Genomic DNA, 22,748 nt, shown 5'->3' with positions numbered 1-22,748 from the left:
CTTGTACTTTTTAATTAGTGACATGTTTCCATGCTATGCAGAAAAATCTATCCTTATGATCTTGTGTTATGTGTCCCCAGCCTTCTTCCCCAGCACCATCTCACGGTTTACCCCCACTGCTGCTTCTCCAGACATACCGCCATTTTTCAAGTCCTTTCTTCAAGTCCCTTATGGTGTCATCCTCCTTTCATAAAGGCCTTCACATCACTTCCTGGAATGCTCTTTCCTCTTCACTTTAGTTAATTATTCAATGCTCAGTTGGTACTTTCTCAGGGAAGCTTTCTTTGATTTTACTGAACTTCTGTTGTGTATTCTCTAGGAACCATACACCTCTCCTTCAAAGCATCTAGCATAGCTGCAGTTTTATATTTACTTGTGCCACTATTTGATTAATTACTGTCTCCTCAAGTAGAGCATAATCACTACGAGGCAGGATTGTAACTATCTTTGCCCACCAACTACCTTTAGCATATAATGAGCTTTTAAACTGTACTTGTTGAACATGGCAATGAAATGAATGAATGAGTTTAGAATTTAGGAAGAGCATTTAATAGGGATTTAATAGATATTTGTTGAATAAGTAAATGAATGATTGCATGTATTAATTAGCTTTTCACTCCATGAGAATAGAGATCGTCATATTGTCTGTGTAGCCACAGCACTTAACACAGTGATTAACATAGAAGATAGTCATTTAACTTTTACGGTTATCGAACAGCCTCAATCCTGAGCTTTTTTATATCATAAAAGCTTGACCTGAAAGTGGAAAGCAAAAATGGCATCACAACTCTGAGTATGGTGAAGAAAAGAACAAAAACTAGTTGAGAGTATGACATTTTAAAAGTACAGCATTTCTAATTTACAAATAGCCAAGGCTGTTAAAAATAGGTGTACTATAAAACTAAAATTAAACTTCCAATATAACCATTTGACTTTAATGCTGAGAAGAGCAATATTTATTGGCATTTAGTTTATTACATGCTCTGGAGAGAAGGATTAAAAGAAAGCATTTTCTATATTGTAATTAGTTGATCTCCTCAACTCAGTTATTGCAGAGCCACTACTGCTTAGCAATAGCATATTTATCAAATAATTTGCACATTATGATGATAACCTTTCACTTGACTTCCAGTGCCTAGTTATACAAGCCAGACACATTTCTATTTATATATTTGTTTCACGTTACAGAAGGTTTGTAAACCCCTGCTTCTGCATCATCTGTGAAACTTTATAAAACATCTATGCTTTGATATCATACAAAATCTATTTCATCAAAATCTCCAGCGTTAGAATTGGAAATAATTGTGATTCTAAGCCATGGACCCCAGTCCTCTTGACTTTGTTGAAAATATCTTGCTTATGAGTTCATTCATTCAACAAATATTTACTGGCTATCTATTTTGCTCTAGATATGGTGACAGGTGCCAGAATGTTTTGCATCGGTGAAAAAGATGTATTTCCTGCTTTCATTATACCATCAAAAATATTTTGAGATAAGTATTTGAGTTTTGGATAACTATATAAAGTGTGCTTTATAATGTTATGCCAGGCTAACTACCCCAGTCTTCAATGCTTGAAGAAAGTTATTTATAGAGGAGACAATATCTAAATCTCAAGAAAAGAGGATTTTTCCTTTTAGAAATAACGAAGTGGGAGAGTGCTGAGGGTAGAGGTCATAGGTTGGCTTAGAACCAAAACAGAGACTGAGAGTCTCAGGAAATCACAATAATATCAGCAGAAATTGGTTCAAGATACTTCCATAGACATTGAGAGCAGGTGATACACACAGCTATATATCACATCTCAGGCAGTTAGGTTATGGACAATCAAGTCATTAGCAATGTCAACAACGCCCTCACTTCCTTCAGCAAAGTTTTATCAAATGGCTACTATGTGATGGATTCTCTTCTAGATGCTTTCTGTTCTAGATGGACTCTGTTCTAGATGAAATAAAGCAGATATATACACCTATACCAGTGATTTTAGTGTAACTAAAATATACCATGGATAGAAATATAGTATAAAAACTATGTAACTATATTCCAAAAGAATTTTACAACTATTGTCTATTAATCTTATTAAGCATTTTGAAGCTCTATATATTTCTTGTTTGGAGATGGTACTTCATAATATAATAATTCCAATATATGTAAAACATATAATTTACTTTCTAACTTGAAGAATGAGTTTATTGAAATAAACATAAAGCACTTTATTTATACACACATGCACATACACCCACATACATCCATATATATATATATAAACTGCTATTTCTAATAGCTAATAAGCAAAGTCAGACAACTAATCCCCAATAGCATACCAATCTGAGATGAAAGGTTCAATAATGAATATATGAGAGGACTATTTCTAATTATCAATTTTACAGATTGATATTATTCTCAGATTAAACTTTCTTGTTCACTAGTAGAAAATAAAATGATGATTTATGCTACTGTCAATACCACTACATATCTTAAGGTATTAACAAAACAAAGTTTTGGAGGTAATATAGTCAGTCTGTAGCTACAAATATTCAGTGGCATCTTTGGAGAGAATGCAAAACTGTTTTCCATATGAAAAAGCTAGAGGTAAATTGCAATTTATTTACTTTTAGCAAATGAATTTAACAAGGAGGAGTCACTACTCATGTCACTACTAAGAGCATAATCTGAGGAGGTCCTCAAACTTTCAGTTCACACCATTCCAAGCTAACTCAATTTTAATCTTGTTCCAGTCTTCTGGGTGAAAAAAGAATATAATTAACCTTAATAGTTACTATATCAATGCTGTGTATTTTGTCACCATGGTAGACACCGGGGACACAAATAAAACTAGATCACAGTCACTACCCACCCAGGAACTTCTAGAAGAAGACTGACATATAAATTAGTAATTTTTAAAATAATGATGTTACATTCTCTCAGTTGATTACGCTCCAAAAAAGCTTTTGGATAATCAAGTCTGACATTTTTTATGCTGAAGAGAGTAAGAAAACTTCCATACACCAATCCCCAAAAGTAGAATAAGACCTGATGATCTTTGCAGTGGATCCTGATTAGGACAAGCAATGATCTATAAGAGTTCTTTTACTTAATGAAACCAAGCCAACTACAACTGGAACTTTGCATACTAACAAATACGTCTGTCATCTTCTCCTTAAGTTAATCAAAGGAACAAAAGTAATATTTGATGGCTCCCAGAAACTCCCCTTTCAATCCTCCACTACCATTGAGGCTTAGGTTTGTCTATAAAATGGTCAGAGTAATATGGTCTCCACCACTGAACTTAAGTGCAGGCTGAAGAATTATCTGGATTCTAACATCACCTTTTACCAGAACCTCTTTTTATTTCTCCTTGAAGGCAGTCAAGTTATTCACCCAATGACCTGACATTTTATGTGGTTTAGCTGCATGATGTGTACATTAACATTAGGCCCCAGGGCACCATAATCATAAGACAAGCCTAGGAGTCTGTGTAGAAGCATTAGAACACCCAGCAAAGTAAACATGGACAAGTGGCCAAAAGCAAGGGCCTTGGAGAAAGCTTGGCAGCATTCAAATTCTCAGTCTACTACTTACTAGCTGTGTGACTTTAGGCAAAATCTTTCACTTCTCTGTTTTTCAGTAATCTCATGGGTAAAATCAGTATTTTGATATCAGCTTACTTCCAGGAAAACTGTCACAATTAAATAAGATTCTCTATGAAAGTGCATATGACAGAACCTTGTACATACTGAGCATGTATTTGGTATTAGGGCTCACCTGGAGATATCAGGGAAAGTTTTCTGGAGCTATGATATTTTACTTAAATTTTGAAGTATAAAGTAGGAGAAGGTGTTTGCTGATGGAAGAGAATGAGATAGACATTCCAGGGAGAGTGTTCAAAGATAGGGGAGAATACAGACAAGAGGTTTAACACCACTAAAGTGCAAGGTAAATGGAAGTGGGCTTGGGGAGGTGGGAAATGGCTGGTCATGAGCCTGGACATAAAGATAGGCCACATCCTGAAGGGCACTCTAAGCCATTTAGACAACAAACTTATCCTAAAAGCCAGTGAAATGCTGTGAAGTTTCATTTGCATGCAAAAGGAAGAGTAACAGTCAGCAGTAGGTTGAGCTCCACTCTTAGACTCTAAAGACAGAAGTAAAGACAGACACCACTTTTAATATTTACGTATTTTCTTTCTGTGCAGAGCTATCTAAGAGCACCAAGTATGAAAATGCACTAGAGTTCTTATTAGCCAGCTACTGCTATTTCTGGCAGTCATCCTTTCAGGAAGTCTATGTGAAAATCTGAGTGAGGAAGGAAAGCCAACTACCTCACACAGTCTAAGGTTCACTCCTTTAAGCCCGGATGTCAGTTTACCAGTCAAACAGAGGAAGGAAGCTTCCCCTGATACTCTATGCGCTCAAGTTCTATGAATAGGGACCTTCATTTGCCTGTACTGTACAGAGCCATTCAAGAGCAATTAAATTTGGTTAAAATAAGAAAGAAATGCTTTTTAAGAAAAAAAAAGAAGGTTTGAGGGGATTGCAAAAGTTAATTGTGCTAAAGCACTTTTACACAGGTTTGTTTTAGTTCTCAATTGTCAAGTCGTATTTAAGCTGGTCTCTTACTCTGAAATATGATAACCTTTCCTTTCTCTAAGTTCTTTCTCCTAAATTAATAGCACTGTCTCTAATTCCATGCGCAGCAAGCAAAGAGTTTATTTTACCAGATAACAGTAGGTCTGGTGATCAGCCAATGTCTAAAGAACCACTAGCCAAGTCAGTAGTAGGCCAAAGACTGCAACTGATAAATAGATATTACTCACTAAATCACTTTAAAATTGTCTTTCATCTTTGCTACAAGCTAGTATTATTCATGTTGAGTTCTGACACAACTGAACATATAAAAGAATACAATTACCTATATCAATAAAACCATATTAGGGTTTTGAAGGAAGGAGAAAGAAATACATTAGATGCATTCTAAAACAGAAAGTATTTTAAAATGGAAAAAAAAAAAAACTCTAGGTTTTGAATTAAATTGCAAGAGAATTTAGAAGGAATATGTCCTCATGTAGAAAGTGCATTAGTGTATACCGAAAGCTACACTGAAAACTGCATTTAAAGTTGACTCTTAAGTGAAAGAACTTAGGGAACATTGCAACTTTTTATAACATCAGCGTATATCTCTCTTCTTTGCTAAGGAACAAAACTTGAATGGTCCAAAAAGAAAAAGTTTGGTTTCCTCTCACCCCTCCCAACTTAGGTCACATTTCCCCAGTATTACATGAGGGAAGTGAAGGAGTAAAAGCAGAAAGGCTGACCAACGCTCAGTCCCCACTTGCAGTTGCCTTGAATTCCTAATGATTACGCCAACCATGCTTGATTACTTCTAAAAAGGTAAGGAGAAAATAAAAGTGTATTTAATAAAATTCTGGCTTTTAAATACCTAAACATAATCATTAAAAATTATATACAATGATGGAGATATCTCAGCATTTTTAAACTCCATATTTACATAAATTGGTATAGTTAATTGTGAGTATAAAAACTCATGATAAACGCTTTCACAGTATAATCTTCAGGACCCTATGGTCATGTATTGCTTTTCCCTAAAAACAGAAAGACTTCTAATTTGGTGGGAATACTAGTTGAAGATTGGACTTCTAGAAATAAATATTGAGATAGAAAATTGAAATTTTCCTCCCTTACATCCCTGCAATTTCACATGTGGTAATTAAATTTGTAATAGTTGTTGACAACACAACAGATATCATGGTAGCCTACTAAGAGTGAGTATTTCCTATAAATTAACTGCCCATTTATGCCTAAGCTAACAGATACTTATGTAATTTCAGATACTTTGACAATTCAAAATAAAAACCTTAATTAGAACTTGCACTACTATGTTCTCTCCTATTTTTTTCTAAAGTTTGCCACTTGTTTAAAAAAAAACCTGTTAAACAACACACAACAAGTGTGTCATAATGATTATCTGACATTAATAAAAGCCGTACTATATGTATACATAAAATATATGTCATCCAATCAATTAAAATTAACCTGAAAATATCAGAAATTTGCCATTTTTTATTTGAAATAAATATATAATTTTCTAAGCTTCTTAGAAATTCAAAGTTGGACCTAGTCTTCTATTAACAACTTTAGAAAGCATACAAAAGTATGTTCTTAATCCAGCAATAAATAGAGTATTATGCCTTCTACTCTGATGTAATCTTATAAAATTACATAATTAGGAATACAAATGATCAAAAATTACCTTTCTTCAAAGGTAGTAGAGTATTTTAAAAATTTATTCTGTAACTGTTTTCTATTTAAATTTCTTTATATAAGACATTTTCACTATATCTACCTTCTCACTAATCTAAACTGTAGCAAATATATGGTCTAGTAATTTCAGACTTCTGGAAATAAATATAGGAATAGTATATCGAATTCTTTCTCTTTTACTTCCTTGCAATTTCACATATGGTAATTAAATTTGTAATAGTTGTTGATCGCACAACAGATATCATGGTAGTCCATTGAGAGTGAGTACTTCCCGTAAATTAAATGTCAATTTTTTCCTGAGCTAAAAGGTACTTACATTAGTTTCAGGTGTTTTGACAATCCAAAATAAAACTTTAATTAGAACTTGCACTACTAAGTTCTCTCCTCTCATTTCATCATCTCAGACTTCTATTATTTAAAATTCTTTTGATCACTATTACAGATCTTCACTCTACTCAGAAAAACCTTGAATATTACAAGAATATTTTTTATGAGGAAGAGTATTCAGCTGACAACTTTTTGTGTCTTAGTTTCCTCATTTATTGAGAAGGTAAGATTGATTAGCAATTTCTATAATTTCTAGTACTAGCATTCTCTTTTAAAAATCTTATCTAAACACCTTTTTTTAACCTTTTAAAAATTCAGCTTGTATTACACAGAGACTCTCAACCAAACTTGATTTAAAATCTTGTTATCATTAAATAGGCAGAATCTCACTAAATTAATCAGAGTGAAGAGAATTTATCCTAGGAAAAAGCAAATTTTTAGAAAAGAAAGGTGACTATTTATACATTTTGCTTAGCTAGAAAGCCAACCCATAAATTTGAAAAGAGATGTTTGCTTTGCTGTATTTTAGGGATAACTTAACTTGAACAACCATGTGGTTCTATTTTAGTCACAAATTGAAGAAAATAAAAAAACCTAAAAATATTAATTAAATTTTAACCAATTATGTTATGTAAATACATTTCTCATTTTGCTACTGCATAACTTTGTTTAAAACTATATAAATACCTTTTAGAGAATAACTTCTATAAAGTATCCCCTCAGTTAAGTATTAATTATGAAGCAAATTGTCACTTTAAGATATTAAGAAACTTAATTTCAAAACTAATGTACAATTAGGTAAAAGAATCTGTGCACCTAAACTGAGGCTATGTGTGTAAAGCATGCAGAAAGGTGTTTCACTTTAGTCTATATTCTTTCTCTATTATAGTCTTGATCAATTTTGAACTTAAAAAACAAATGGAAAGACATAATATTAATAAGTTCAGCAAACACTGCATTTCTTATCAGAAGCATATCTGAGTTTCTGATTTCTGATTAAGGAACCAAATGGACAAATTTGATCTCTTTGCAAGGTTGGACTAGCACATACTCTGGAAGCCAGGACCATTTCACCTGCTGATCCCGGGCACTCAAAACAACACTTCTTTAGGGCTTACTATCGATTCCTGACAAGCTTCCAAAGTTCCAAGTTTGATCAACCTTTTACAAGATACAGTATTGTCTTAACTGCCAAAGGTTAAATGTAATTTTAATTAGTAAAAAATGATTCAATTAGATTTTTTTGAGTGCTCGATTATAGCTAAGTCTAACTCTTACTTAAAACCCTTACATAAATTCATCCATCTTAAGATAATCACAGTGTGGTCACTATGAATTTCAGGTAAACCCCACCTCCTGTGAATAAGAAGTAATGGACTAACTGCCAAAGAATATCAATAAATCACTGAGAAACATCATTTACTTTAACAATAAACATATATATGAAACATAAAATTGAAGTTAATGTAAATAAATACTTATAAAAATCACACTTAACTTTGTTATTCTAAATCACAGGAAGGATTGATTTTTAATGAGTATAATAAATATTTCCAAGTTATAGTTTGATTTTTCAAAGTAAAATAACATGAGTAGGTATGAAGTCATAAATTTTCTTTAATCCACTCACTTCCAAGAAACTTCTCTATATTATTTTCTTTAGAGTCTAACTTTGTTTTTAACCCAGATGTTTTAAGGCTTTAATATTTTACTTTAATATAAAAGTAGTATCTGTTTTAAATTATCTTTGTGCTTAATATCCAAACCTTATCACCGTACTTCAATGAAATCAATGTCATAGTATGATGCTGGGATATAATATCTTTATTTAGAAATTGGTATAAAATCTTATTACTTCAACCACATATCTAAAGGCTATTATCAGAAGTGGACACTGGGTTTATTTTTCCCTTGTGTGGTGATTCAGGCTTTGTAGCCAACGTTTTCTTTTTAAGCATTAATATACTATTATTCCCTTTTTGAAGTTAATTAGGGGATAAGAATGCCTACAAAAGTGGGTTTATGTTAATATGTGGCCTCCCAGGAACAATGAGCACCAAACAGCTTGATAAAACACATACCAAAACCTTAAAATATAAATATCTAAACTATCACTTAACTTTCAGAGCATTTCATCAAGAAGAAACCCAACAAAATCTAATCCTTATACTTTGCTATTTCTATCATTACTTGGCTTCATAAAAATAAGGAAAGTTGTTTTCCCACCATTTATCTGATGTGGTACTGGGATGCTGTTTAAAAGTGTTTCAGGTATGTTGCTAGACTGAAAATAGAAAATTTATGCAGTAAAAGTACAGAAATTTGATTTTAAAAAATATGCATAGATCGCTACAGAAAGGCTCAATGTGGAAAATAAAAATAAATAGCTTCAGTAAAATAATCCCTGAATCCCTGCAAGAGTCTCTCAGAGCTTGTATTTCATCCATCACTGAAGAAATTCTCAGTTTCTATAATTTTCAATAAATAGCTGCCATTACAATATTCTCATTTACATGCTTGTGTGACATGCTGAAAAAGAAATGGCATATCCATTTTTCCTTAATCAAGGGTCCTTTTCCAGTACCACTGTAGTTAAGAGGAACTTACAGAGGTCTCATGTCCCACGGCAGACGCAGGAATTCTAAATAATAAACAAAACCAGCAGAGGGCAGAACTGATGACAGAATTGACCAATCCAACCGGTGACCAGGTACCAAAAGTAAAATACAAACTTTTTGATGGATTTCACTTTCAAAGACTCTCTTATCTATCCTTGAAAATGTGGAAATGAATGAATCAACATAATTAATCAACATAATAACTCCTTTCAAAATTCAAATATAGTCCCATTGGGGCTTTCACTGTATTTACCAGGAAAAGTCACCTGGGGGAATAATCTAGCGCTGCCTGCTACTCGGGAAGCTGAAAGCCACTAAGCGTGTGGAAGGAATAACCTGGTCGCAGAGATCGGCCTCCGGGAGGGCTGACTCCCATTAGGGAGAGCTCAGATCTTGGCATCTAGACCCAGGGCCACACTCAAGTTTCTGCTAAAGCCTACGCATTTGGGCTTGACCATTTTTATCTCCCTTGATTCATCCTCGTCAGTCACCCTCCTTCCTATCCCCCAGCTTCTTTCTGCACTCCTCACAAACTTGCTTTCTACTCTAAACTGTCTGGGCTCCCTGAGCTCCAAAGGCTTTCGCCTGCCAGTCGATTCTAAGGCACCTAACGGACCGCTCCAGCCAGATGCCTTTTCGGGAAAGGGCGGGGGAAAGAGGGAGGGAGAAGGCGGAGGGGAGGAGTGAAGTCGCTCTCCCTCCGTGGGTACTGACAGGGTTGCAGACTTGCGAGCAGGTCTGGCCATTGAATATTTGGTGGTGCCACGTAGGAACTTTTCCTTACCTCTCTCCTCCCACCCCACCCACATCCCCTCCCCTTCCCTCCCAATCCCTAGTCCTCCGCCCCCACCCCATTTGCTTGGCGACTTTCATCATTCTCCAAGAGGACTGCACGTCCAACCTGCAAGAAGAAGCGGAGGGGTGGGGTGGGGGGAGTCACTGAAATTCAGGGGAAAGTGTTCTCCCTATCTTGAATCTATTCCTAATAATCTGCCAATTTTTGTCCACTTAAAATAGATTAATCCCCCCCGCCCCCGAAACACACAGTGTTCCTAATCTTCTAGATTCACCCCCCTGGTTTCTCTTGTATCCCCAAAACTAAAACAGCCTGCTTCTCACTTGGTTGCAGACAAAGAACTTTATCAAGGTTCATTTTATACCCTTTATATTTTCTCCTCAGCTCACCCTTAAAAAGATATTCCCATTAGTTAGAATCTGAAGAAACCAGATGTTTTCCAAGGGCAGTCTAAAGACTATGCCTCAAACAAAAGCTTTGTATAACTGACCTTGTGTTCAAGAGAATATTTTTCCTCTTTTCAAAGAGGCTGGAAAGTGGTGAAGGGCATTTTCAGCAGGCTCTCCTCCTGACAGATCTTTTTTTTCCTGCTACCTACCTCCTCTCCCTTTATTGTCCCGCCTACATTCATCTCTTTCTCCAGTTTCCAGTTCCAACCTGGTAGCAGCTACAATCTGGATTGTATTTAAGGGAATTGCTTTTTTTTTTTTTTTTTTTTTTTTCTTGAAGAGCGGGGAGAAAGGGTAAGGGGGGGAGGGGCGCAGAAAGCGTAGGACCGTAGGACCGACGGCAATCTCCCACCTCCCCAAATCCATTTTTTCTTACCTCCTCTGACCTCTCTAGCTTGGAAGAGAAAAGTCAATGCGAGGGTTGTTACGGTGAAATCCCAGAGCCACCGTTTCGTTTTCCACCTAGAGGACCACGGCTCCATCTCCGAGCCCCGCACTCACAACTGTGAACTCAACCCACGAAATTGCGACTGCAGACCAACTTCGTCCTTTCCAATGTATCGCCGGGAATGTTTGCTACACGGCCATTGGGGAGGGAGAGGGGGAAAAAGTCAAAGGGCTTTTTCTTCTAAATTTGATGGTTTGCGTTCTTCGTGTCTCTAGCCCCTTCCTCTCCCTCTGAGTTGGCCCCACCGGCCGGGACCCTCCGATCCTTCCTCTGCCGGGCCCTGCCTTCAGAATGAAGGCGGATAAGGGGCTTCCACCAACAAGCTGAGAGTACTGTGTGCCCCTAAAGGCTTCATGCCGTCAGTGGGCTGGACGAGTGGCTCCGGGCAGCCCCCTCCCCCGCCCACTCCCCTCCCTGCTCCCAGCTCCCCCACCCAGGGCGAAACTGACAAGCAGGCTGAGGGTCAGACCCAATCACACGCCTCTGGGGCGGCCCCAAGCCCGCCCCCGCCTCCCTCAGCCCAAGAATGAGGACTCCGGGCAGGCCCAGCCCACCAACCACCCCCCATCTCCCCACACCTCTCCTCCCTCCTCGCCTACCAAATCCCCGAGAAAAAATGGGAGGGAGTTACAGGGGACGCGTGCTTGGCTCCAGCACTTTGGGAATGAAAGGAATTGCAGGAGAGCCCCGGAGCACACGGAGTTTTCAAGGAGCTTCTGTATTCAATAAAAACAGCTACTTGTCTACTTGCACCCGTCTGTTAGCCTCTGGCTGGTCGGCGGGAGAGGGGAGGAGTCCAGCGCCTGATCGGCCACACCGCTGGAGTCCTGGGCTGGCAGCGGTAACCTTATCCTTGTGCAAAAATCTGCTTCGTATGGCAGACGTGGAACCAGTGGACTCATTGCGCTGCCTACTCTGAAAAGTGTTTTTATTTTTATTTTTTTAACCCAATAATTAGAAGAAAGGAATGAAGATGGAATGGAGGGACCCTAGAGGTCAAAACCTAGAGCTTGTAGGGAAGTCCTCTTTGGAGATGAAACTGACAGGTTTATCTCTTAAACGTTTAAATTCAGCACTAGGTTCATTCAGTGGCTTTCCTCTTAAAAGAGTTTAACCGTACTCTGAGGGAGAAGGAGGAAAAAATTCATGGGAGCTGACATTAAGAGGATGAGTAATTTTCCAGCTGATTCTGTTCTGATCCTGGATGAGAGGGTACTGAGGAGTGTGTAGAAAAGGCGAGGAAAGCAACTAGCAGAAATCTCCAAGAGGCTCGGCCCACAGCTCCTCATTAAGGGCCTGGCCCTGGCCCTCAGCCTCAGGAGCCAAAAACGTGGTCACTCCACAGTGAGAGTAATGAAGAGGGCAGGTTTCTAAATTCCCTCTCTTCTTAACCCATCCTCAAACTAATCCTCTTACACCTGGAATATAGATTCCCAAGTCAGTTTTTCCACGTTAAAATCATTCCATTCTATTGACTCCTTTTTGTTCGTTAATAATTCTTAAGATGTTTCTCTCAAAGATTTTCTGGAACAGTGCCCATCAGGGTGCCAGCATACATTAGCCACTCAATAGAGATGGGTTGGATGAATGAACACATTTTTCTGTTGACAAAGACTAGAAGCATTGGCCAGGGCCTACTTTGAGTATTTAAGTCATTTAAATGCTTAAAGGCCCACAACTAAGTTTACTAGGTACATATGTTCAAGTCTACAGCTGCCACTAATCTTTAGGAACTCAGCTTTCTATTAGTCATCAAAATATGCCTCATGATCTATCAGATTATATCAAACCTCTTCATGCAGTTTAAAATGGGAAGAAAGTTGATCAAAGACTAGATTGAGCCCTTATAGGAGTATAACAGCATGAACAGAGACATATAAAATGAAGAAAGCAACTAGAAGATACCTTCAATATAAATATCACTCTCTGCAACAAAGAACTACTCCCTTATCAAGAAGTTATCTCTTAGATCACAGGTAAAAAAATACTTGATATTTGTAATGCTGTTGGCAGAATGTTTGGGATGCCTCATACCAGCTGCAGAGAAATATCATCAACTAGTTCTTCAGATTACAACCTCAAGCTGTTGGTTAAAATAATTTAATAAAATAATTTAATATCATATTGCATTTGAACCTGAAATGCACAATTACAAATTAAGACCCTTACAGTAAAAATGTATGTATTTACCATCTTCATTATCCCTCATCGTCTCACAGATGGAAAATTTGTATATATTGGCTGTTTCCAAACTTGTGTACAAACTGATTTTTCTGTCGAATCTTTGGATATTTTAAAAATTACTTTTTACATCTTCTCTCAAATGTAAAATAGTGAAATGAATGCAAGTTTAGAAATACATATTTGTGAAGCTGCCAGAATTCTAAATCAATTCAATAGCCAGAGAGAGTTACGGTGCTTGTAGCAACATGTACAAATGGTGTTCCAAATTGTCTCTTAATAGCTCTCAAATTTATTGAGAGTTCTGGGGCCTGATACTGTTCTAGAAGATGAGAAATGATGCAGCCAATCTAGCAGTCCCTACTTTCTGGTCACATCTCAGACCTTCTCACTGCTGTGAAAGGGTCCTTTCAGGCAAAGCACCTTGCGTGAATAGAGTTATTACCACCTTATGCTCTCTGTACTTTGTGGTCTGAATTCCTCTGGCCACTGCCCAGCTAGGCATAATCTAGGTCTGAATGAATGCCTCTAGAAGGAAACATAGCAAATTCATGGTGAGGAATAATTATATCTAAGCCCTGTAGCCTGTTGCTAGATGCCAGATCTAGAGCCTCCCTAGGAACCAGCCCATGGATTTTCACTGAGATTAACTCAGTGAAAGAAAGGATAATACTAAACAACAATGGGAGCAGGGGAAAGCCAGAAGAGAGGCACCTTAGCTAACTTCAACTTCACATAGGGGAACTTCCAGTGGCATCATTTCCTGGGCCATCTTTCAACCAGTCCTTGCTAATTGTTTATATGTAGATTCAGAATATAATAAAACAGGCAGTTTTCCTTACATAAGTCTTTGAAGCACAATTAGTGATATTTTCCTATTTTGTCACATTTACAAATAATGATGTTTAAAGTTATTTTTTCAGCTTTGTAGAATTAGTTGTTATTGGCAAGATTTTCAAAAACAGGACTTGAAAAGTAGAGAAAAAATAGTCACTTTTTCTGTAGCAGCATTTTAAATTAACCATTCATCCATGATATGGCTTGTCAGAGAAACTGAGATAATAATGTGACAATGGATTGGGAGGTCAAATTAAGGAAACTTAAAGTTCTAAACAAGCTTCAGAGCCCACAGAACTTTATGAAACATTGTAAAAAGCTCATAAACCATCCTTCACATCTTCACAAATCTCTAGGAATCAGGGGAGCTGGACTCAGAACCAGTGTTTGATACATTAAGACCTCTACAACCAAAGGGAGACTGAAAACACCTTGAAAATAGCTGGATGCCCCTAATACAAATAGTATTAAAATATTGACAGAACTCTATAACAATCCTTAAATTACTACAGCTAGAATTTGGGGAAAGAAGAAGTATATTAGGTAACATGATTTTATAAACAATGCATCATCTTTTAAGTCACTTGGCATGTATTCCCCTTTTCTCATACTGATGTTTCATCCCCCTATTTTTGATATAGATAAATAGATAGGTAGATGATGATAGATAGATAGATAGATAGATAGATAGATAGATAGATAGATTAGATAGATATAAATTAGATATTTTCTCTAAACATTTTGCTTTAATTAAAATTACATCATCAAATGTGATTCGTTGAATGAGAAATTATGGGGTGAGGGCTCTTGCACACACCAGAAATACTTAAAATGTTTAAAACAAAATTGCTTTTGCATATAATCCCTCTCTTACTGTGCCTAAAGGTTTGCCTTTCTTGCCCTTTTCTGAGCTTTAGGTCAATTATTTTGAGAAGGAAATGACTAAGCAGTTTAACATTCATTTTATAGTTTTTCTAATACACGAGTGGCTAGAAATTAGTCTCTGTTTAAAAGTAAAGTTAGTCTCTCTGACCTCACAGATGGGCCATTGTATTGTAGAGTGATGGTGGAAGAGGGACAGAGAAATTCATTTCCATAGTCTAGCCTAGCTCACAAAAACCTTACAGTAAGGGTTGGGTAATTCTTGGCAACATTACTCTGAAATAACTTATAGAACATTAGAGGAATCCAAATTTAGCCCAATTTCCATTATACAACAAAATCTTCAGATGAAGAAGATTCTTACCTTCTTCTGTTGGAGTGTTGAAAGAGACATCTCAGAGATGACAGATGTATCCTGTTTAAAAAGACCTAAAATAAAATTGGATCTAAATGAACACCAAACAAACAAGGAATATGGCCTTGTATGTTCATGTTTTTTCTGTTAAAAATACATTTTAGTTAGCTATATTCACAGGAAGCTATCAGAGTTCCTTTTCATAATTGTCCAATCAAAGATAGAAGGGAGAAACAGAGAATGGAATAATTCAAGGTAAAAACTTAGATATATTTTGGACTTTTGTCAACATACCTTTACTCTCTGTATCTCTTTTTTTCTCAAATGAATGCGTTTGGCATTTACTAAGCTCTTAGGGCATCCTGGGAATGTGTGTCAGCAAGAAATGTAACATGACTTTTTACCAAGTTGTATAGGGCAGCAGGAATACCTCTATTATTAGAGGTAGAAGAATGGATTTTACATGTTTTAGTGAACCATTTTCTAAATGGTTAACTAAAGGAAGTACCACACCACTACTAATGTATAACCAAGATATTTTACTTTCTGTAGTGTTCCAACTATCACTTGAGTAGTATTGACTTGATTCACATTGGTTATTCCTAACAAAATAAATTTGCTGAAGGTAGAGATGTTAGCATCTTTAAAGGGATAATTTAAGAATTTATTCATAACAATTTGATAATTTTTTAAATTTTATTTTCATAGTTAAATGAAAATGTACAACTAATTTTCATTTGACATTACTTTATAAATAACAAAAGGCAGCAAGATACCAAATACATCATTATATTATTTCTAAAATAAGTAGGATCCTCTTTCTCACCTCTATCATTTCTTCACAGATTGATCCACTCCGATACCATTTGACAGTATTCTTGACTTAAACTGAATATTATTTCTAGACATCGTACATAATTGTTTTATGCCTCCACCATTCGTACCTAATCATTTAAGTCTGAAACCAAATGCATGTGCATCAAAAATCTGAAGACTCACACCAGATAGTTTTCTGAAACATATGCAATATTTCTATTATTTTTATATGACAGTCTTATACATTCCACAACAAATGCCAAATACAAGATTTAAGGCTGGCAAATATGGTTAAATATTGAAATAGATCTGATTTTTAAAACATCTGTATTAAATAACTTCAACTTAATTTGTTTTGCAGATTTTCAGTGTTTAATAACCCTCCCAATATTATGCTTTTTGCCAATAGTGGCATGGTGAAATTATTGCACATTTGAATGCTGGACAAACAATAGATACTATTTCAAAAGCTTTTACAGTCTAATTTACAAAGACTGGAAAATTACATATGAATATAAATGGTTTGGTTCCCAAAAAAAATTAGTGTAAGAGTATTTTGTTAAAAACAAAATGCATTTTCCAGCATAGGAAAATTATTTTTATTTAAAATACTTAATGGTTTTTTGTTAGTCTTCATAACATCTTCATGAGACAGGAATGTAGCAATTTTAATGATTTCATTTTAATGTTGAGGTCTGGGACACTTAAAGTTCAAACTAGGAATACCAAAACAGATTTTATATGTGAAAACATTTATATTTTTACACATCTGCTCTCATTATTAATTCTGCTCTTATAAATTATGCATTTTAGAATTTAATTTATATTTTTATAAATATTAAAATGAATGAAATCTCTTTAAATCTCTTAAATAAAGCTTAAAATATAAAAGATAATGCCATTGACTGTACTTAAAGCTTTAAAAATGTCGAGTTATATCTGTGGATGAATTTTTATGAATAAAAAAGATAAATAATAATGACCAATTTTTATCCTGATGCCAATCCTCAGGTTTCTCTTTCTCTTAGGATTTTAAAATCATTTTATAGCTTTATATGCATTTCCAAAGATAACATACTGCTGGAATTAACCCAAAGTCATGTTTTATTTTCCAAGAAGAAAAAGAAAGAAAAGGAATTCAATGTGTTAAAGAGGTGAAATAAAATCATAATTATATCAATATTTTGTAAATACATGAACATCTTGAAAGCCATTAAGTATTAAGCGAGGACTTCTATTGCAAAGCATAAAATCTCTAAATTGGAAAACATATCAAGTATTACATAACTGTTTTTGTATACCATAAATTCTTTGAGAGCAGAAATCCTCATTCTGTACTGTATTTTCGATGTCTTGGTTTCCCCTTCTTATTGTGCTCCATATGAATTTGGTAACATTTATCTTAGTTGCTCGCTTTAATTTTCATTTAGATTTAAAACACAAAAGTGCCAATTAAAATGATTTTGTCCATCATTTTAAAGCATTAGATCTTCAGATATGTATTACTACGTACCTAAGACCCAAGCTTGGATTGAAACTCCAAGATGTTACTGGTAATACCATGGGGCTTCTACCAATTTAGAAGGAAGACTAAACATCTATACCACCTGTGAAACTATCAAGACAAAGTTTAACATATTTCATGGGGTGGAGTTCATTGCAATATTTTAATAAGTCACAGTTGAAAACTTCAGGATCAATTCTGTTGATAGGGTGTATTAAATTTAGGTCTCCTCCTCATCTCCACCATCTCATGACAATAAGGATCCTGCATAGTTTGTGTATAAACTTACATGAGCTCTGATATTGACAACCAAAAAGCACTACTTCCCGTGTTCTCCATTGTCTTCCCTTGTTATTTCTACACAATAATTCTGCAACAGGATATCTGAATACATTTTGATAAGTGGATAACAATAGAAAAAATATCAAGAAATTAATATTAGAATTTCAAACTTTGAAGTTATAAATAATAACTCAAAAGTGTATATTTTATATGTAAACATATTTATATTGTAGTAACAGTAAAAATAGTTATACTAAAAACTCATATATATGCATGGATAGTGATTTCATAAATATTTGAATAGGACATTGTCCTAAATTCTAGAATCTTATATTCTAGCACAGGAAGAAAATATATTAATAAATCAATTAATTACCTAAGAAATGTATTAATAAATGAATTAATTACATAGGAAAAATCATTTTCTGTAAGAAATTGCTTGCAAATTGTGGTTTCTTACAGAAGACGACTTTTAAAATAAAATCTACATTCTTCAGTACTGTCTTCAACAGATCTTTGAGATTATAACTTAAATAAAATTTTGTCAGCCAGGCGTGGTGGTTCACCCCCATAATCCCAGCACTTTGGGAGGCCGAGGCAGGCGGATCACGAGATCAGGAGATCAAAATCATCCTGGCTAACATGGTGAAACACCGTCTCTACTAAAAAATACAAAAAGTTAGCCAGGTGTGGTGGCAGGCACTTATAGTCCCAGCTACTTGGGAGGCTGAGGCGGGAGAATGGCATGAACCCGGGAGGTGGAGCTTGTAGTGAGCCGAGATCACGGCACTACACTCCAGCCTGGGCAACAGAGTCAGACTGTATCTCAAAAGAAAAAAAAAATTAATCATGTGATGATAGAAAATATTTTAAACACACAGAAACGCTTAACTAGATAACATAAATAAATACTTTACTAAAATGTAAACATTATCCAAAAATTTGATGATATATATTATAGTGTTGGGAACAAATGTATAGTACTTTTTTATTGTTTTTAAGTAACATTTCAGTCTCTAACCACAGAACAGAAATGATACTTGTTATTTTTTAAAACCTGGTTCAGTCTTTACTCCAACCTACTTTTTAGCAATATTTCTGAGGAATATTCAGTATAAATGTCTTTGCTACTTTCTATTCTTATAGTTTATAGATATTTTTATTCTATTTTTATTCCAAATCTATTGCCAAGACGTTTTCCTGAATATTGTTGCCAGACAACATCATTGTTCAAAATCTTGGAGGTTAAAACATGGATAAAAATATGAATGTTTTTTCAAGAAAACTAATTAACATGGGAGAAAATTGCACCTCTGAAGGGAAAATGCTAGGCCATTGGTAGAAGAAAGAAATGAGCAGAGGGTATATGGAAACAGGAAAGAAAACACTCTTAGCAGTCTTTATAAGTGAAAAATATTGAAGGAAGGGAGTGCTGCTCTATGATTCGTTTTCTTAAGTATATCTATTTTCTTGCTTCAAGGAGAACCATTTAGTTGCTTAGTACTTTGGCCACTACAGAACTTGGGGTCTTCCTGCTGGAGACAGGTAACCTTGACTAAAACTATCTGGAGATGTACCATAAAATACAAAAGCTCAGTTGGGGAGTGGGGTTCTATAAACAGCCAGTGGATAACTATCACCCATCACAAAGGAATTACAGGTGAGAAATTCCCAGCATCTCAGTGTGTGTCTGAGTGTGTGTGTGCGTGTGTGTGTGTGTGTGTGTGCATAACCAATAAAATTCTGTGTCGTTTATCTAAGAAGCATGACACTCAGCACATATGTTCTGGGTTTATAACATTGAAAAAAATTCTCATAATTCTGTGGATTTTTTAGGCTCAGCTAAGTTGTCCTGCTGTTCACTGTGATGTCAGCCAGGATCATCCAAGCACTCGAGCAATTGCATTGAACTTGGGGGAGACTGGCTAGTCCTGATACTTACAAGACAGGTACATTCACATGTCTAGTGCCTCAGCCGAGGTGGCTGGAAATGCTAGAAATGCTGAACTCTGACTGAACCCATCTCTCTAGTAGGCTAGTTTGGCTTGCTGAATGTTAGTTCAGGGCTGCAAGAGAGTATAATCAGAAGTGGAAGCAGGAGACCTCTTTAATGCTAAGCTCAGAAGCAGCATAATCTCACTTCTGCAGCATTTCATAGGTCAAAACCATAATAATGAAAACCCAGATTTAGTAGGAGGAAAAGAGTAATATACAATTACAGGCATGGCAAGAATTATCAGCAGCCTTTTTTGGATGTAATTTAACACAGCCTATGCAAAGTACACTTACCTCCTCATAATTCCCCCAAACTTCATTCAATTATGTCATCAGCCTCAAAGTACAGTGTCTCATGATTGAATAAGATCCAGATGTAGATGAGATGTGGAGGTACATCTCCTCTTAATCTAGAAATCTGTGAACTAAAATGACAAGTTATCTGTCATCCACAATAGATAATCTCACTCAAAAAGGGAGGAAATGGAAGGCACAGAAATCACAGTCCATATAAGTTATGAAATTCAGCCTGATACTTTTGCCAGTTCTCTATGGGAGCTAGAGATTTTTTTTTGTTACAACCAAATTATGCTATCTTAGCATTGTTTGATAATTTGTTATTCTTTACAGTTATTGTTTCAACCTTCTGGGTTCTGTATAGGCCCTGTGACATCGATGAACTTCTTCCATAAGAAAAGGTCTGTGTTTATAGCTCAGTAGCTTTCAGAGCTTTCCTCCTATTCATAAATAGTTGAGACTTTTAATGGCCTTTTTTCATTTTGACCTATATTTGTGCCTTTTAATCAACTGATAGTACATTTGTTAATAAAATGTTCTTAAAACCTTTGTGGATTTCCTATGAATCTTATTGGAGTTCATTGGTTCACTCAAAGCCGCATCCACAATTCTTCTAAGACAAACATTTACCTAATTTTGGCAATTCTACTTTCTGAAACCATGCCCTTAGGAAGCGTTTTGTTTAGCTGAGGGGATACATAAAACATATCCTAAATGTTTACGAGATTTTCAGAAAGTTTTTTTACAGGTATAGCCTTGGCTTTTTCTTGATTCACTCTGAGGGCCATGCAGTTGGCTGAATTATTGATTTGATTTTTTCCTTGAGATCCTCTCTTATCTTGAAAATCTTTTTGCTGAAGCCATCTATGCTTCCTAGGCCATCTATGTTTCCTCTGAATTCTGTTTGAAATAAAATAGTGTTTTAGTTAGTTTATGTCTCTCTTAAAATATATTGTTAAACAGAAAACAATGGAATCAAATGCCAGTCTCAACATTCTAATGAAAATCCCATTAACCAATTCTGATATTGTGAAATACGTATTTGTTCTTCATTTCCATTTCTTGGCACACACCTTCTAAAACCCTTGAAATCTCTTAAGTGATAAGTTCCTTTATAAATGCTAATGAGATAACTGGTTGCGGGGACTAGGGTTCTTGATAGCCTCACAATGGGGGATAGTCAGCCAGGGAAAACATCCATGTGAGTAGAGGATTGGAACTTTTACTCCCATTCCCCAAACTCTGGAGAGGAAAGAAGACTTAAAGATTGTGTTGATTGCCAGTGGACAATGACATAATCAATTGTGCCTTCTTCATTAAGCCTCCTTCATTTAGCCTCCATAAAAATTCAAAAGGACTGAGTCTGGGGAGCAGTGGAGCTTTCAGATAACTTCATTTAACTCGGGTGCCTAGAGAGTAGCACCCCAGATAAGAAATGGAAGCTCTATGCCTCTTGATGCATATCTTGCCTTGTGCATTTCTTCCATCTGGCTGTTTATCTGTATCCTTTATAATATCCTTTATAATAAGTGGGTAAATTAAAGTGTTTTCCTGAGTTCTGTTGAGCCACTCTTGCAAATTAATCAAAACTGAGGAAGGGGCCATGGGAACCCCAATTTTTAGCTATTTAACCAGAAGCGTGGGTCATAGTTTTAGGCTTGTGGTCAGCATCTACAAGTGAGGGGTACTCTTGTGGGACTGAGCCCTCAAGACTGGCTTCTTGGTTCATAGTTCAAAAATAATAATAAATAATAACAATTGCCTCTGAGTATGTCTACTTCATTCAAGAGGGTTAAACTCATCACTGACCATGTCCAATTGTAGCTAAGTATAAGACTAAAAATCAACAAAAACTTAAAATGTGTTATGCCTCCTTATTAACTATTTTCAATTTCATTTCTCTCAACACTATGGCAATCTCCCACTTGAAGCAAAACCAATTTTTTAGTGATTCTGGTTACATTTTAAACTTTTAATCTATTCAACTGCTCTGGAAGCTCTTTCAAACAGATTTAGTATTCTCTTTCTCCATACTACCCAAAATATTTGCTTTTAAAAAAAGACTGAAGTATAACCAATATTTGTTAAATGATTCAAAAAAGAATTAAAGAGCCCATGTAGAGAAATTAGTATTTCTATAACAAATATTAGAATCATGAGCTGGGCAGAGTGGCTTGCGCCAGTAATCCCAGCATTATAGGAGGCCGAGGTAGGGGGATTACTCGAGGCCAGGAGTTTGAGATAAGCCTGGCCAACACAGTGGAACCCAGAAAGCAGAGGTTGCAGTGAGCCAAGATCATCCCACTTCACTCCAGCCTGGGCAATGGAGCAAAACTCTGTCAAAAAAAAAAATTCATGAAATTATTAATCTTCCACATATAATTAAACTATGATGACAACAAAACACAAAGAAAATTTTACACTGGCCAATTTAGTACAACAAACAGATACTCTACTCTCTAACATAGTTTATGTTTTGTTTTGTTTTGTTTTGTTTTGTTTTGTTTTGTTTTTGAGATGGAGTTTCACTCTTGTTGCCCAGGATGGAGTGCAATGGTGTAATCTCGGCTCACTGTAACCTCCGCCTCCCAGGTCCAAGTGATTCTTGTGCCTCAGCCTCCCAAGTAGCTGACATTACCAGCATGCACCACCATGCCCAGCTAATTTTTGTATTATTAATA

The 22,748-nt window shown here is 35.8% G+C and overlaps 1 protein-coding gene across 2 annotated transcripts in view; it reads right to left on the bottom strand.

Moving 5' to 3' along the window:
* Positions 1 to 10,958, bottom strand: part of COL11A1 (collagen type XI alpha 1 chain) — a 218,841-nt gene extending 207,883 nt beyond the window's left edge. For both annotated transcript variants that reach the window (XM_032155224.2, XM_032155225.2), the window contains exon 1: positions 10,847 to 10,958. In XM_032155224.2, coding sequence (XP_032011115.1) covers positions 10,847 to 10,952 — 106 coding nt within the window. In that variant the 5' untranslated portion in view covers positions 10,953 to 10,958. The remainder of the gene's footprint in view (positions 1 to 10,846) is intronic.
* Positions 10,959 to 22,748: the final 11,790 nt, after the last annotated feature.

This window comes from Hylobates moloch, unplaced genomic scaffold (assembly GCF_009828535.3).
Source record: "Hylobates moloch isolate HMO894 unplaced genomic scaffold, HMol_V3 SCAFFOLD_5, whole genome shotgun sequence".
NCBI classification, from domain to species: domain Eukaryota; kingdom Metazoa; phylum Chordata; class Mammalia; order Primates; family Hylobatidae; genus Hylobates; species Hylobates moloch.
This window is presented reverse-complemented; position numbering and strand designations above follow the sequence as displayed.